This window comes from Staurois parvus, unplaced genomic scaffold, assembly GCF_062004578.1.
Source record: "Staurois parvus isolate SC_StPar_1 unplaced genomic scaffold, SC_StPar_1.0 ptg003609l, whole genome shotgun sequence".
NCBI lineage: Eukaryota > Metazoa > Chordata > Amphibia > Anura > Ranidae > Staurois > Staurois parvus.
Genome location: NW_028321405.1, coordinates 13695 through 28642, shown reverse-complemented (window position 1 = coordinate 28642; position 14948 = coordinate 13695). Strand labels below are relative to the sequence as shown.

Sequence of the window (14948 nt, the reverse complement as noted above, 5' to 3'; positions counted from 1 at the left end):
GTAGGCCTTCACACCCCATAGATTTGGTAAGTAGGCCTTCACACCCCATAGATTTGGTAAGTTTCCTTCACACGTCATAGATTTGGTAAGTAGGCCCTCACGCCCCATAGATTTGGTAAGTAGGCCCTCACACCCCATAGATTTGGTAAGTAGGCCCTCACACCCCATAGATTTGGTAAGTAGGACCTCACACCCCATAGATTTGGTAAGTAGGCCCTCACGTCCCATAGATTTGGTAAGTTTCCCTCACACCCCATAGATTTGGTAAGTTGCCCTCACGCCCCATAGATTTGGTAAGTTTCCCTCACACCCCATAGATTTGGTAAGTTGCCCTCATACCCCATAGATTTGGTACGTAGGCCCTCACGCCCCATAGATTTGGTAAGTAGGCCCTCACACCCCATAGATTTGGTAAGTAGGCCCTCACACCCCATAGATTTGGTAAGTAGGCCCTCACACCCCATAGATTTGGTAAGTTTCCCTCACACCCCATAGATTTGGTAAGTTGCCCTCACGCCCCATAGATTTGGTAAATTGCCCTCACAGTCCATAGATTTGGTAGGTAGGCCCTCACAGTCCATAGATTTGCTAAACATAAGCAGCTGCCCTTGTAAGGGATCTCCGCGCTCTCCCCCCATCCATTCACACCTTGGCTTGCAACTTCTGCACAAGCTGGGCTTGCCGCTGCTGACCCTCCTGGTAGGCCTGAAGCTTTCTCTTATATGCAGCTTGTTCTTCCTCCAGACGCCTCCTGAGTTCTACATTCTGCTGCGCCAGGCTCCGCGTCTCCAGGGAGTCTCTCTCTCGCTCCCCGCTGTCCAATCGCAGTGTCTGCTCCAGCTGTCAGCAAAGGAGACAACAGTAAATACAATTAATCCTCATACTCCGGGGAGGGGGGGGGGCAGAATGATCACCCCCAATATGACAGCCGTCTGAGGAAAGGACAGCCACTATTTCTGCAGGCAGAGGACGTGTACGACGTACACATAGGGAGCCAACGATATTTTCATTTTCCTGATTGCCGCAAAAATACGATGGCTGAGATCTGCCGGAACACTTCCAGCATTGGATGGTGAAGACAGACATGGCAAAGATACATAATATATCCTTTATGTCACTAGAGGGGTCACCGGCAGGAGGAAGGAGGTCCTGATTCCTCTATATAGATCCTGTTACTAGAGGGGTCACCGGCAGGAGGAAGGAGGTCCTGATTCCTCTATATAGATCCTATCACTAGAGGGGTCACCGGCAGGAGGAAGGAGGTCCTGATTCTTCTATATAGATCTATCACTAGAGGGGTCACCGGCAGGAGGAAGGAGGTCCTGATTCCTCTATATAGATCCTATCACTAGAGGGGTCACCGGCAGGAGGAAGGAGGTCCAGATTCCTCTATATAGATCCTATCACTAGAGGGGTCACCGGCAGGAGGAAGGAGGTCCTGATTCCTCTATATAGATCTATCACTAGAGGGGTCCCCAGCAGGAGGAAGGAGGTCCTGATTCTTCTATATAGATCTATCACTAGAGGGGTCCCCGGCAGGAGGAAGGAGGTCCTGATTCCTCTATATAGATCCTATCACTAGAGGGGTCACCGGCAGGAGGAAGGAGGTCCTGATTCCTCTATATAGATCTATCACTAGAGGGGTCACCGGCAGGAGGAAGGAGGTCCTGATTCCTCTATATAGATCCTATCAGTAGAGGGGTCACCGGCAGGAGGAAGGAGGTCCCGATTCCTCTATATAGATCCTATCACTAGAGGGGTCACCGGCAGGAGGAAGGAGGTCCCGATTCCTCTATATAGATCTATCACTAGAGGGGTCACCGGCAGGAGGAAGGAGGTCCTGATTCCTCTATATAGATCCTATCACTAGAGGGGTCACCGGCAGGAGGAAGGAGGTCCTGATTCCTCTATATAGATCCTATCACTAGAGGGGTCACCGGCGGGAGGAAGGGGGTCCCGATTCCTCTATATAGATCTATCACTAGAGGGGTCACCGGCAGGAGGAAGGAGGTCCCGATTCCTCTATATAGATCTGTCACTAGAGGGGTCACCGGCAGGAGGAAGGAGGTCCCGATTCCTCTATATAGATCCTATCACTAGAGGGGTCACCGGCAGGAGGAAGGAGGTCCTGATTCCTCTCTATAGATCCTATCACTAGAGGGGTCACCGGCAGGAGGAAGGAGGTCCTGATTCCTCTATATAGATCCTATCACTAGAGGGTCACCGGCAGGAGGAAGGAGGTTCTGATTCCTCTATATAGATCTATCACTAGAGGGGTCCCCGGCAGGAGGAAGGAGGTCCTGATTCCTCTATATAGATCTTTATATCACTAGAGGGGTCACCGGCAGGACGAAGGAGGTCCTGATTCCTCTATATAGATCCTATCACTAGAGGGGTCACCGGCAGGAGGAAGGAGGTCCTGATTCCTCTATATAGATCTATCACTAGAGGGGTCACCGGCAGGAGGAAGGAGGTCCTGATTCCTCTATATAGATCCTATCACTAGAGGGGTCACCGGCGGGAGGAAGGAGGTCCTGATTCCTCTATATAGATCTGTCACTAGAGGGGTCACCGGCAGGAGGAAGGAGGTCCCGATTCCTCTATATAGATCTGTCACTAGAGGGGTCACCGGCAGGAGGAAGGAGGTCCCGATTCCTCTATATAGATCTATCACTAGAGGGGTCACCGGGGGGAGGAAGGAGGTCCCGATTCCTCTATATAGATCTATCACTAGAGGGGTCACCGGCAGGAGGAAGGAGGTCCTGATTCCTCTATATAGATCCTATCACTAGAGGGGTCACCGGCAGGAGGAAGGAGGTCCTGATTCCTCTCTATAGATCCTATCACTAGAGGGGTCACCGGCAGGAGGAAGGAGGTCCTGATTCCTCTATATAGATCCTATCACTAGAGGGTCACCGGCAGGAGGAAGGAGGTTCTGATTCCTCTATATAGATCTTTATATCACTAGAGGGGTCACCGGCAGGAGGAAGGAGGTCCTGATTCATCTACATAGATCCTATCACTAGAGGGGTCACCGGCAGGAGGAAGGAGGTCCTGATTCCTCTATATAGATCCTATCACTAGAGGGGTCACCGGCAGGAGGAAGGAGGTCCTCATTCCTCTATATAGATCTTTATATCACTAGAGGGGTCACCGGCAGGAGGAAGGAGGTCCTGATTCCTCTATATAGATCCTATCACTAGAGGGGTCACCGGCAGGAGGAAGGAGGTCCTGATTCCTCTATATAGATCTTTATATCACTAGAAGGGTCCCCGGCAGGAGGAAGGAGGTCCTGATTCCTCTATATAGATCTATCACTAGAGGGGTCACCGGCGGGAGGAAGGAGGTCCTGATTCCTCTATATAGATCCTAGTTGCCCTCAATCTATCAGGAGGAAAGTCCAAAATGAACCTTAGAGTAATATTCTCCTGATGAGTGGTTGATGTCAGACATCCAGCAGAGGTAGGTAGTCAGCCAACAGTAAGTCATTCCAGACATACGTATGACAACCAGAGACCAGGATTTCGATAGAACGTTTTAGAAGGCGGACTTGATGGACGATTCGCTCTTTTCTGCTGTTAGTCTGACATCTGGAAATAACAAATGTTGGGGAAGTTGTTGGGGCTCAGAGATGGTGTCTGGAGGAGGACCATGATAGGAACCCCAATCCTCTGCAGCTCTCAGCCCACCACAAGGCGTCTGTAGAAGATCCAGACATTTTGGGCTGGTGAGCAGATTACCCAGAATCCTCCACAAAGAAGACACAACAGGGCTGGTGAGCGGATTACCCAGAATCCTCCACACAGACGACACAACAGGGCTGGTGAGATTACCCAGAATCCTCCACAAAGAAGACACAACAGGGCTGGTGAGCAGATTACCCAGAATCCTCCACAAAGAAGACACAACAGGGCTGGTGAGCAGATTACCCAGAATCCTCCACAAAGAAGACACGACAGGGCTGGTGAGCGGATTACCCAGAATCCTCCACAAAGACGACACAACAGGGCCGGTGAGCAGATTACCCAGAATCCTCCACAAAGACACAACAGGGCTGGTGAGCAGATTACCCAGAATCCTCCACACAGACGACACAACAGGGCTGGTGAGCAATTACCCAGAATCCTCCACAAAGACACAACAGGGCTGGTGAGCAGATTACCCAGAATCCTCCACAAAGACGACACAACAGGGCTGGTGAGCAGATTACCCAGAATCCTCCACAAAGACGACACAACAGGGCTGGTGAGCAGATTACCCAGAATCCTCCACAAAGACACAACAGGGCTGGTGAGCAATTACCCAGAATCCTCCACAAAGACACAACAGGGCTGGTGGGCAGATTACCCAGAATCCTCCACAAAGAATACACAACAGGGCTGGTGAGCAGATTACCCAGAATCCTCCACAAAGAAGACACAACAGGGCTGGTGAGCAGATTACCCAGAATCCTCCACAAAGAAGACACAACAGGGCTGGTGAGCAGATTACCCAGAATCCTCCACAAAGACGACACAACAGGGCTGGTGAGCAATTACCCAGAATCCTCCACAAAGAAGACACAACAGGGCTGGTGAGCAGATTACCCAGAATCCTCCACACAGACGACACAACAGGGCTGGTGAGCAGATTACCCAGAATCCTCCACACAGACGACACAACAGGGCTGGTGAGCAGATTACCCAGAATCCTCCACAAAGAAGACACAACAGGGCTGGTGAGCAGATTACCCAGAATCCTCCACACAGACGACACAACAGGGCTGGTGAGCAGATTACCCAGAATCCTCCACACAGACGACACAACAGGGCTGGTGAGCAGATTACCCAGAATCCTCCACACAGACGACACAACAGGGCTGGTGAGCAGATTACCCAGAATCCTCCACAAAGACACGACAGGGCTGGTGAGCAGATTACCCAGAATCCTCCACAAAGAAGACACAACAGGGCTGGTGAGCAGATTACCCAGAATCCTCCACACAGACGACACAACAGGGCTGGTGAGCAGATTACCCAGAATCCTCCACAAAGACACAACAGGGCTGGTGGGCAGATTACCCAGAATCCTCCACAAAGACACAACAGGGCTGGTGGGCAGATTACCCAGAATCCTCCACAAAGAAGACACGACAGGGCTGGTGAGATTACCCAGAATCCTCCACAAAGAAGACACAACAGGCCTGGTGAGCAGATTACCCAGAATCCTCCACAAAGACGACACAACAGGGCTGGTGAGCAATTACCCAGAATCCTCCACAAAGACACAACAGGGCTGGTGAGCAGATTACCCAGAATCCTCCACAAAGAAGACACGACAGGGCTGGTGAGCAATTACCCAGAATCCTCCACAAAGACACAACAGGGCTGGTGAGCAGATTACCCAGAATCCTCCACAAAGAAGACACGACAGGGCTGGTGAGCAGATTACCCAGAATCCTCCACAAAGACGACACAACAGGGCTGGTGAGCAGATTACCCAGAATCCTCCACAAAGACGACACAACAGGGCTGGTGAGCAGATTACCCAGAATCCTCCACAAAGACGACACAACAGGGCTGGTGAGCAGATTACCCAGAATCCTCCACAAAGACACAACAGGGCTGGTGAGCAGATTACCCAGAATCCTCCACAAAGAAGACACAACAGGGCTGGTGAGCAGATTACCCAGAATCCTCCACACAGACGACACAACAGGGCTGGTGAGCAGATTACCCAGAATCCTCCACAAAGACACGACAGGGCTGGTGAGCAGATTACCCAGAATCCTCCACAAAGAAGACACAACAGGGCTGGTGAGCAGATTACCCAGAATCCTCCACACAGACGACACAACAGGGCTGGTGAGCAGATTACCCAGAATCCTCCACAAAGACACAACAGGGCTGGTGAGCAGATTACCCAGAATCCTCCACAAAGACACAACAGGGCTGGTGAGCAGATTACCCAGAATCCTCCACAAAGACACAACAGGGCTGGTGGGCAGATTACCCAGAATCCTCCACAAAGACACAACAGGGCTGGTGGGCAGATTACCCAGAATCCTCCACAAAGAAGACACAACAGGCCTGGTGAGCAGATTACCCAGAATCCTCCACAAAGACGACACAACAGGCCTGGTGAGCAGATTACCCAGAATCCTCCACAAAGACGACACAACAGGGCTGGTGAGCAATTACCCAGAATCCTCCACAAAGACACAACAGGGCTGGTGAGCAGATTACCCAGAATCCTCCACAAAGACGACACGACAGGGCTGGTGAGCAATTACCCAGAATCCTCCACAAAGACACAACAGGGCTGGTGAGCAGATTACCCAGAATCCTCCACAAAGAAGACACGACAGGGCTGGTGAGCAGATTACCCAGAATCCTCCACAAAGACGACACAACAGGGCTGGTGAGCAGATTACCCAGAATCCTCCACAAAGACGACACAACAGGGCTGGTGAGCAGATTACCCAGAATCCTCCACAAAGACACAACAGGGCTGGTGAGCAGATTACCCAGAATCCTCCACAAAGACACAACAGGGCTGGTGAGCAGATTACCCAGAATCCTCCACAAAGAAGACACAACAGGGCTGGTGAGCAGATTACCCAGAATCCTCCACAAAGACACAACAGGGCTGGTGAGCAGATTACCCAGAATCCTCCACAAAGACACAACAGGGCTGGTGAGCAGATTACCCAGAATCCTCCACAAAGAAGACACAACAGGGCTGGTGAGCAGATTACCCAGAATCCTCCACACAGACGACACAACAGGGCTGGTGAGCAGATTACCCAGAATCCTCCACAAAGACACGACAGGGCTGGTGAGCAGATTACCCAGAATCCTCCACAAAGAAGACACAACAGGGCTGGTGAGCAGATTACCCAGAATCCTCCACACAGACGACACAACAGGGCTGGTGAGCAGATTACCCAGAATCCTCCACAAAGACACAACAGGGCTGGTGAGCAGATTACCCAGAATCCTCCACAAAGACACAACAGGGCTGGTGAGCAGATTACCCAGAATCCTCCACAAAGACACAACAGGGCTGGTGGGCAGATTACCCAGAATCCTCCACAAAGAAGACACAACAGGCCTGGTGAGCAGATTACCCAGAATCCTCCACAAAGACGACACAACAGGGCTGGTGGGCAGATTACCCAGAATCCTCCACAAAGAAGACACAACAGGGCTGGTGAGCAATTACCCAGAATCCTCCACAAAGAAGACACAACAGGGCTGGTGAGCAGATTACCCAGAATCCTCCACAAAGAAGACACAACAGGGCTGGTGAGCAGATTACCCAGAATCCTCCACAAAGAAGACACAACAGGGCTGGTGAGCAGATTACCCAGAATCCTCCACAAAGAAGACACAACAGGGCTGGTGAGCAGATTACCCAGAATCCTCCACAAAGACACAACAGGGCTGGTGGGCAGATTACCCAGAATCCTCCACAAAGAAGACACAACAGGGCTGGTGGGCAGATTACCCAGAATCCTCCACAAAGACACAACAGGGCTGGTGAGCAGATTACCCAGAATCCTCCACAAAGAAGACACAACAGGGCTGGTGAGCAGATTACCCAGAATCCTCCACAAAGAAGACACAACAGGGCTGGTGAGCAGATTACCCAGAATCCTCCACAAAGACACAACAGGGCTGGTGAGCAGATTACCCAGAATCCTCCACAAAGAAGACACAACAGGGCTGGTGAGCAATTACCCAGAATCCTCCACAAAGACACAACAGGGCTGGTGAGCAGATTACCCAGAATCCTCCACAAAGACACAACAGGGCTGGTGAGCAGATTACCCAGAATCCTCCACAAAGACAACACAACAGGGCTGGTGAGCAATTACCCAGAATCCTCCACAAAGACGACACAACAGGGCTGGTGGGCAGATTACCCAGAATCCTCCACAAAGACACAACAGGGCTGGTGAGCAGATTACCCAGAATCCTCCACAAAGACACAACAGGGCTGGTGAGCAGATTACCCAGAATCCTCCACAAAGACACAACAGGGCTGGTGAGCAGATTACCCAGAATCCTCCACAAAGACGACACAACAGGGCTGGTGACTGACAAGAAGATCTCCTAAGTCATTTAGGATATAATCTTTGTACCCAGAATCTCCCTCTAGACCACAGGTGTCAGACACAAGGCCCGGGGGCCAAATCTGGCCCTCCAGGTCATTTCATGTGGCCCTTGCACCTCTCCTGCAGGTACCCCCTAGTCTCCGCCCCCACCTTGTCTCAGCAGAGAGGAGAACAGAACTCCTCTGCCAAATCCTGCACCTCTCTGTGCAGCCGCAGCTCCCCCTCATCTCTGCCTCCTCTGGTCTCAACATTCGGCAGACTCCTGTCCCCCCCCCCCCGGGTAAGATATATGCAGGTCACGTGTCCCCCCGGGTAAGGTATATGCAGGTCACGTGTCCCCCCCGGGTAAGATATATGCAGGTCACGTGTCCTCCCCGGGTAAGGTATATGCAGGTCACGTGTCCCCCCGGGTAAGATATATGCAGGTCACGTGTCCCCCAGGGTAAGATATATGCAGGTCACGTGTCCCCCCGGGTAAGGTATATGCAGGTCACGTGTCCCCCCCGGGTAAGGTATATGCAGGTCACGTGTCCCCCCCCGGGTAAGATATATGCAGGTCACGTGTCCCCCCCCGGGTAAGATATATGCAGGTCACGTGTCCCCCCGGGTAAGATTTATGCAGGTCACATGTCCCCCCCGGGTAAGATATATGCAGGTCACGTGTCCCCCCGGGTAAGATATCAGGCGTAGCACAGCTAATCCAGGGCCCCTCCATCGAAGGTCAGTGCCCCCCACCAGGCGGATAACCATTGTGGATTTTGGTCATTGAACCCTTCAGAAGGTGGACTGACTACACCAGAACACATACCAAGGGATCCTGGAACAGTGGTCACCTCTATCCTGTGGAAGGGGGGGGTGGGGGGCACTACAGGTGGCAATGTATGGGGCATAATCTGAGATTTGGGGGGCAGTCCGGGGTCCCGGGGCCGGTGAGGACCACACGATTGGTCATCTGGGTTGGACACGTTCTCTGCACAGTGCAGCCACCATCCAGATCCTCCAATAAAGACCCTGGAAGAATGCCCATTGTCCCTCGCCAGACACGGGCGCACTGAATGCGATGAGTTTACCGTCTCCCCGGCAACCGTCACCACAGCGACCGCCAATTCACGCCATTGTGCCGGTCACCGGTGGGGCCATAAAGAGAGGATGGTGACACGGAGACAATGGAGCACATAGAGGGACGCTCACCGCTGACCAAACTGGTGCCCATCAATATGAGCAAAGTCTCTGGTCAGTATCCAATCACAGCGACTATGAAAGAGGAGTGCTAGCTCTGGGGACCAGATCTCTGCAATTCCGCATATATAATGAGCTCCTGACAGGCATTCCCATCTTTATCACCATAAAGGGGGGGAGGGGAGGGGGGCGTTTATTACAATGGATGGCTATTGTACCGAAGAATGCACACATTCCATGTGACGTCCCTCTATAGGGGGAGGAGCCTCCATGTCCATCCGGGCTCCCGCCAGCGGAGTGCTCCCTCCAGTCATCCCGCTCAGTGCTCCCTCCAGTCATCCCTCTCAGTGTCCCTCCAGTCATCCCTCTCAGTGTCCCTCCAGTCATCCCTCCCAGTGCTCCCTCCAGTCATCCCTCTCAGTGTCCCTCCAGTCATCCCTCTCAGTGTCCCTCCAGTCATCCCTCTCAGTGTCCCTCCAGTCATCCCTCTCAGTGTCCCTCCAGTCATCCCTCTCAGTGCTCCCTCCAGTCATCCCTCTCAGTGCTCCCTCCAGTCATCCCTCTCAGTGCTCCCTCCAGTCATCCCTCTCAGTGTCCCTCCAGTCATCCCTCTCAGTGCTCCCTCCAGTCATCCCTCTCAGTGCTCCCTCCAGTCATCCCTCTCAGTGCTCCCTCCAGTCATCCCTCTCAGTGCTCCCTCCAGTCATCCCTCTCAGTGCTCCCTCCAGTCATCCCTCTCAGTGTCCCTCCAGTCATCCCTCTCAGTGTCCCTCCAGTCATCCCTCTCAGTGCTCCCTCCAGTCATCCCTCTCAGTGTCCCTGTCTGTCATTTCTCTCAGTGCTCCCTCCAGTCATCCCTCTCAGTGCTCCCTCCAGTCATCCCTCTCAGTGTCCCTGTCTGTCATTTCTCTCAGTGCTCCCTCCAGTCATCCCTCTCAGTGTCCCTCCAGTCATCCCTCTCAGTGTCCCTGTCTGTCATTTCTCTGTACCCCCCGGGACAATGCCTTCATCTGCTATTCTCTCCAGGAACACAACACCATCTTTGTTCAGACATCAGTTTCACTATCTACTGGCTCACAGATGACACAATCAGGTAAATCCTGGTGCCTGTGCAGTTCCTGGCTGTGTTCACAAATGTCTGACACAGATCAGCCCCCACTGCAACCTCACACCTTGTGACTTGCTACAAAGTTACAATGTACAGTCTGATCACTGGGGGAGGAGACTGAGGAAATGCCTCCTCCTCCTTCTACAAAGTTACAATGTACAGTCTGATCACTGGGGGGAGGGAGACTGAGGAAACGCCTCCTCCTCCTTCTACAAAGTTACAATGTACAGTCTGATCACTGGGGGAGGAGACTGAGGAGTGCCTCTTCCTCCTACAAAGTTGCAATGTACAGTCTGATCACTGGGGGAGGGGAGACTGAGGAAATGCCTTCTCCTCCTTCTACAAAGTTACAATGTACAGTCTGATCACTGGGGGAGGGGAGACTGAGGAAATGCCTTCTCCTCCTTCTACAAAGTTACAATGTACAGTCTGATCACTGGGGGAGGGGAGACTGAGAAAATGCTTCTTCCTGCCTGCAGCAGACTGATGACATCATCTCAGCCTAGGCACAGTCACTGAGTGGAGCTGAAGGACCTTTAATGATGAAGGTGGAGGTTGTCTGATAAATGATCCCGTTGCTGTAGAAGAACGCGGAGGATTGGAGAAGTCTGGACATGCGGCCGGTCCGGTGAATTGTGGGTAACTCACAGATTTGTGTCCCCATTGGATCCTCCTCTCTATTGGTGTCACCAGACTGAATCATTCGGAGGTGGGACGGATGTTGGAGGACTTTATCATCTATAGAGACGCAGATCTGCGATTGGGGACACGGCGAGCGATCAGCAGGGTGAGGCCATTGGCCTGTAATAGGAGTGACCGGGTCCCAGAGCTGGCACTCTTCTCAGCAGTGCAGGGGCCCCTGGTCAAAGCTTCCCGCTGGGGGGTCTGAGCAGCAATGTGAGGCGGCCATTGGCCTGTAATAGGAGTGACCGGGTCCCAGAGCTGGCACTCTTCTCAGCAGTGCAGGGGCCCCTGGTCAAAGCTTCCCGCTGGGGGGTCTGAGCAGCAATGTGAGGCGGCCATTGGCCTGTAATAGGAGTGACCGGGTCCTAGAGCTGGCACTCTTCTCAGCAGTGCAGGGGCCCCTGGTCGATGCTTCCCGCTGGGGGGTCTGAGCAGCAGCCTGGGAAATATGTGAGCTGACAATGACAGCGCTCGGTGCGTCACCGATGTCACACGCCACACTGACTGCAGGCAAGTCTCAGCCTGCCTGATGTGCCCCCTGTGCCCGCTGCCTGTCCGGACACGACTCTCACTGACCGAGGGCGGCACAGCGAAGCGGAGATGAATGGGATGAATGTGAGAAAAGGATGGGGACAGATGGGGACGCCTCCGCACCAACCAATCCCAACGCAGGAGGATTTCCTACACTTGTATTAATCCCAAAACCAGAAATGTCCCACACTGCACCTCACCAATCATCAGATGTGGCGGCTGCATTAGTTTTCCTTTCTAGTCTTTTTTCCCCGGTGATCTAGCCAGTAACACACCTCCTGTATTAGAGCGCCCCCACTCTGGAGGAAGGAGCACCTTTGGACAGCAGCATGGTCAGTCCTGGGGGAGGTGGGGTTAGATGCACTAGCAGATTTAGATACACTAACAAACTGAAGTCAGTCTCCGGCCCACACTTTAGAATCAGTGACAGTTTACTTCCTTTTGGGATGAAGGTTTTACATCGATAAATAAACGCTGATCATTGTAAGCACCTCTGTCAGTGGTACATGGAATGTCAGAACCCTCTAACTGCTGCATCTGCAGGAGAGATTGTTTTTTGTTTTTTTTAAAAACAATCAGCAGATGAAAATAAAATAAAAAGTCTAGAAAAAAGAAAACTAATGCGGCCATCACATCTAAGAATCGGTCAGCTGCAATGTAATAAATGTTTGCTTTTCTGCTAAAAAAAAAATTCTAAGTATTAAAAAATACGCAGAGATGAATCAAACGCTCCTGCATAAGTTGTACCTGTTTATCTGCAGTCCTCATTCCACTACAGCCCTTCTGAAAGCATGCATTCTACACAGAATGTCTGAGCTCCAGCAGGCAGGGGGGGTGGGGTCTGCTGTCACACACTTCACAGGGAGCTAAGTGTAATCTGAGACCTGAGTGGAGGGAATAGACACACCCACCTCTACACAGGCTGTAACAAGGAAACATGCACTGGTATACTGGTGCCATGGCTGCACTCTGTGTTCCACCCATGTAATAAACGGCGACAACGGCAGGAGCGATGTACAAAGCGGCCCGGAGGGTACAACTCACCCGCTCACTGATGGCGTTGTATTTGATGGCGAGCTCGTCCCTCTCTGCGCGGCTCTGCGCCAGGAGATCCTCCACCCGGGACAGCTCCTGCTGCAGGATGCGATTCTCCTCTTGTACGGAGAGCAGGGAGGACATGTCTGCGGTGTCACCTGCAGAGGACATTACCTGGTCAGTGACACCTCATTACCCAGCACAGGGTCCACACCCGCCACTCACCTGGCTCCGGGGGAGGGCTGAGGTTCTCCGTGACGATCTGTCGGATACGAAGCGGCAGGGAGGACGGGGCGGGGTCGATGGTGTCACCGCGAACAGTGAGGGACCTCTGATCCGGAACACGCAGGACCCGGAGGGTCAATTTCTGGAAGAGAACGAACATCACAAGTCACACCGAGACACACAGAACAACCCACTGCAATCACCCGCCATCGATTATAGGCTCCTCCCACACCGCGAACCACCAAGCATCACAGATATACGGGTCAGCTGTACACAGAAAATAATTACCAGCACGCTGGAAGATCAATACACACTCAGGGCTCCACAGGAGCTTACACTCTAATATCCCCCCAACAGCCACACACTATTATTATTATACATTATATATATATAGCTCTGACATATACCGCAGCGCAGTACAGAGATCACTGAGCCAGTCCCATCAGTCTCTGTACTGAGGAGCTTACACTCTAATGTCCCCTCCCCCACAGTCCCATCAGTCTCTGTACTGAGGAGCTTACACTCTAATGTCCCCTCCCCCACAGTCCCATCAGTCTCTGTACCAGAGGAGCTTACACTCTAATGTCCCCTCCCCCACAGTCCCATCAGTCTCTGTACAGAGGAGCTTACACTCTAATGTCCCCTCCCCCACAGTCCCATCAGTCTCTGTACTGAGGAGCTTACACTCTAATGTCCCCTCCCCCACAGTCCCATCAGTCTCTGTACTGAGGAGCTTACACTCTAATGTCCCCTCCCCCACAGTCCTATCAGTCTCTGTACCAGAGGAGCTTACACTCTAATGTCCCCTCCCCCAGAGTCCCATCAGTCTCTGTACCTGAGGAGCTTACACTCTAATGTCCCCTCCCCCAGAGTCCCATCAGTCTCTGTACCTGAGGAGCTTACACTCTAATGTCCCCTCCCCCACAGTCCCATCAGTCTCTGTACCTGAGGAGCTTACACTCTAATGTCCCCTCCCCCAGAGTCCCATCAGTCTCTGTACCTGAGGAGCTTACACTCTAATGTCCCCTCCCCCGCAGTCCCATCAGTCTCTGTACAGAGGAGCTTACACTCTAATGTCCCCTCCCCCACAGTCACATCAGTCTCTGTACCAGAGGAGCTTACGCTCTAATGTCCCCTCCCCCACAGTCACATCAGTCTCTGCACCAGAGGAGCTTACGCTCTAATGTCCCCTCCCCCCGCAGTCCCATCAGTCTGTGTACCAGAGGAGCTTACACTCTAATGTCCTCCCCCCCCCCCCCGTCTGGACGCCCCCCCTGGGTGTCACCCACCTGTATGACGGCTTCCAGACTGTCCTCAGCGGGGTCCGGGCCCTCCTCCGCCGTACTCATCTATACAGGGCCCCCAGAGGACAGTCATGGGCCCCTGTGATCGGAGGAGCATTCTATGAGCAGATTACACACAAATCTCCCTCACTCCCCTCCCCCTCCCCCGCCTCCATTCACACCCATTGTGAGGACAGGCCACATGAATGGGGAGGCCGCATGGCGGAGTCTAGGACCCAGGGCTCCCCCTACTGGGGTACGCGGCTTCCTGCCTGTAACCATGGAAACAGCAAGCTTCCAGGACCGCCATCTACAGAGTGTGAACTACACCTGTCATCCAGCAGAGGGCGCCGAGCGCTCAGGAACACAGAGCCGGGGAGGGCAAAGCGTGGAACTACAAGGCCCAGCATGTCTCTGGGAGTCGTGTCTGTACCTGCCGGCCCTGCAATGCCTCATGGGACATGAGGATACATCTGTATACACCATTCACAACATCATGTGCCCATTGTGAGGGGTTCCCACCATCCCTGTGCTGAGTTCCCGGATCTGTACCCCCGCTGTGCCCATTATGAGGGGTTCCCACCATCCCTGTACCCCCACTGTGCCCATTATGATGGGTCCCACCATCCCTGTACACCCGCTGTGCCCATTATGAGGGGTTCCCACCATCCCTGTACACCCGCTGTGCCCATTAATGAGGGGTCCCACCATCCCTGTACACCCGCTGTGCCCATTATGAGGGGTCCCACCATCCCTGTACACCCGCTGTGCCCATTTATGAGGGGTCCCACCATCCCTGTACACC

The 14948-nt window shown here is 52.9% G+C and overlaps 1 protein-coding gene across 1 annotated transcript in view; it reads right to left on the bottom strand.

The window, feature by feature from the left end:
- LOC149427618 (uncharacterized) overlaps positions 1 to 14306 on the bottom strand; it is a gene marked incomplete at its 3' end in the record, with an annotated part of 53653 nt that extends 39347 nt beyond the window's left edge. Inside the window, 4 exon segments of the mRNA XM_089667848.1 lie at positions 649 to 840; positions 12645 to 12793; positions 12861 to 13002; positions 14150 to 14306. Coding sequence (XP_089523974.1) covers positions 649 to 840; positions 12645 to 12793; positions 12861 to 13002; positions 14150 to 14209 — 543 coding nt within the window.
- Positions 14307 to 14948: the final 642 nt, after the last annotated feature.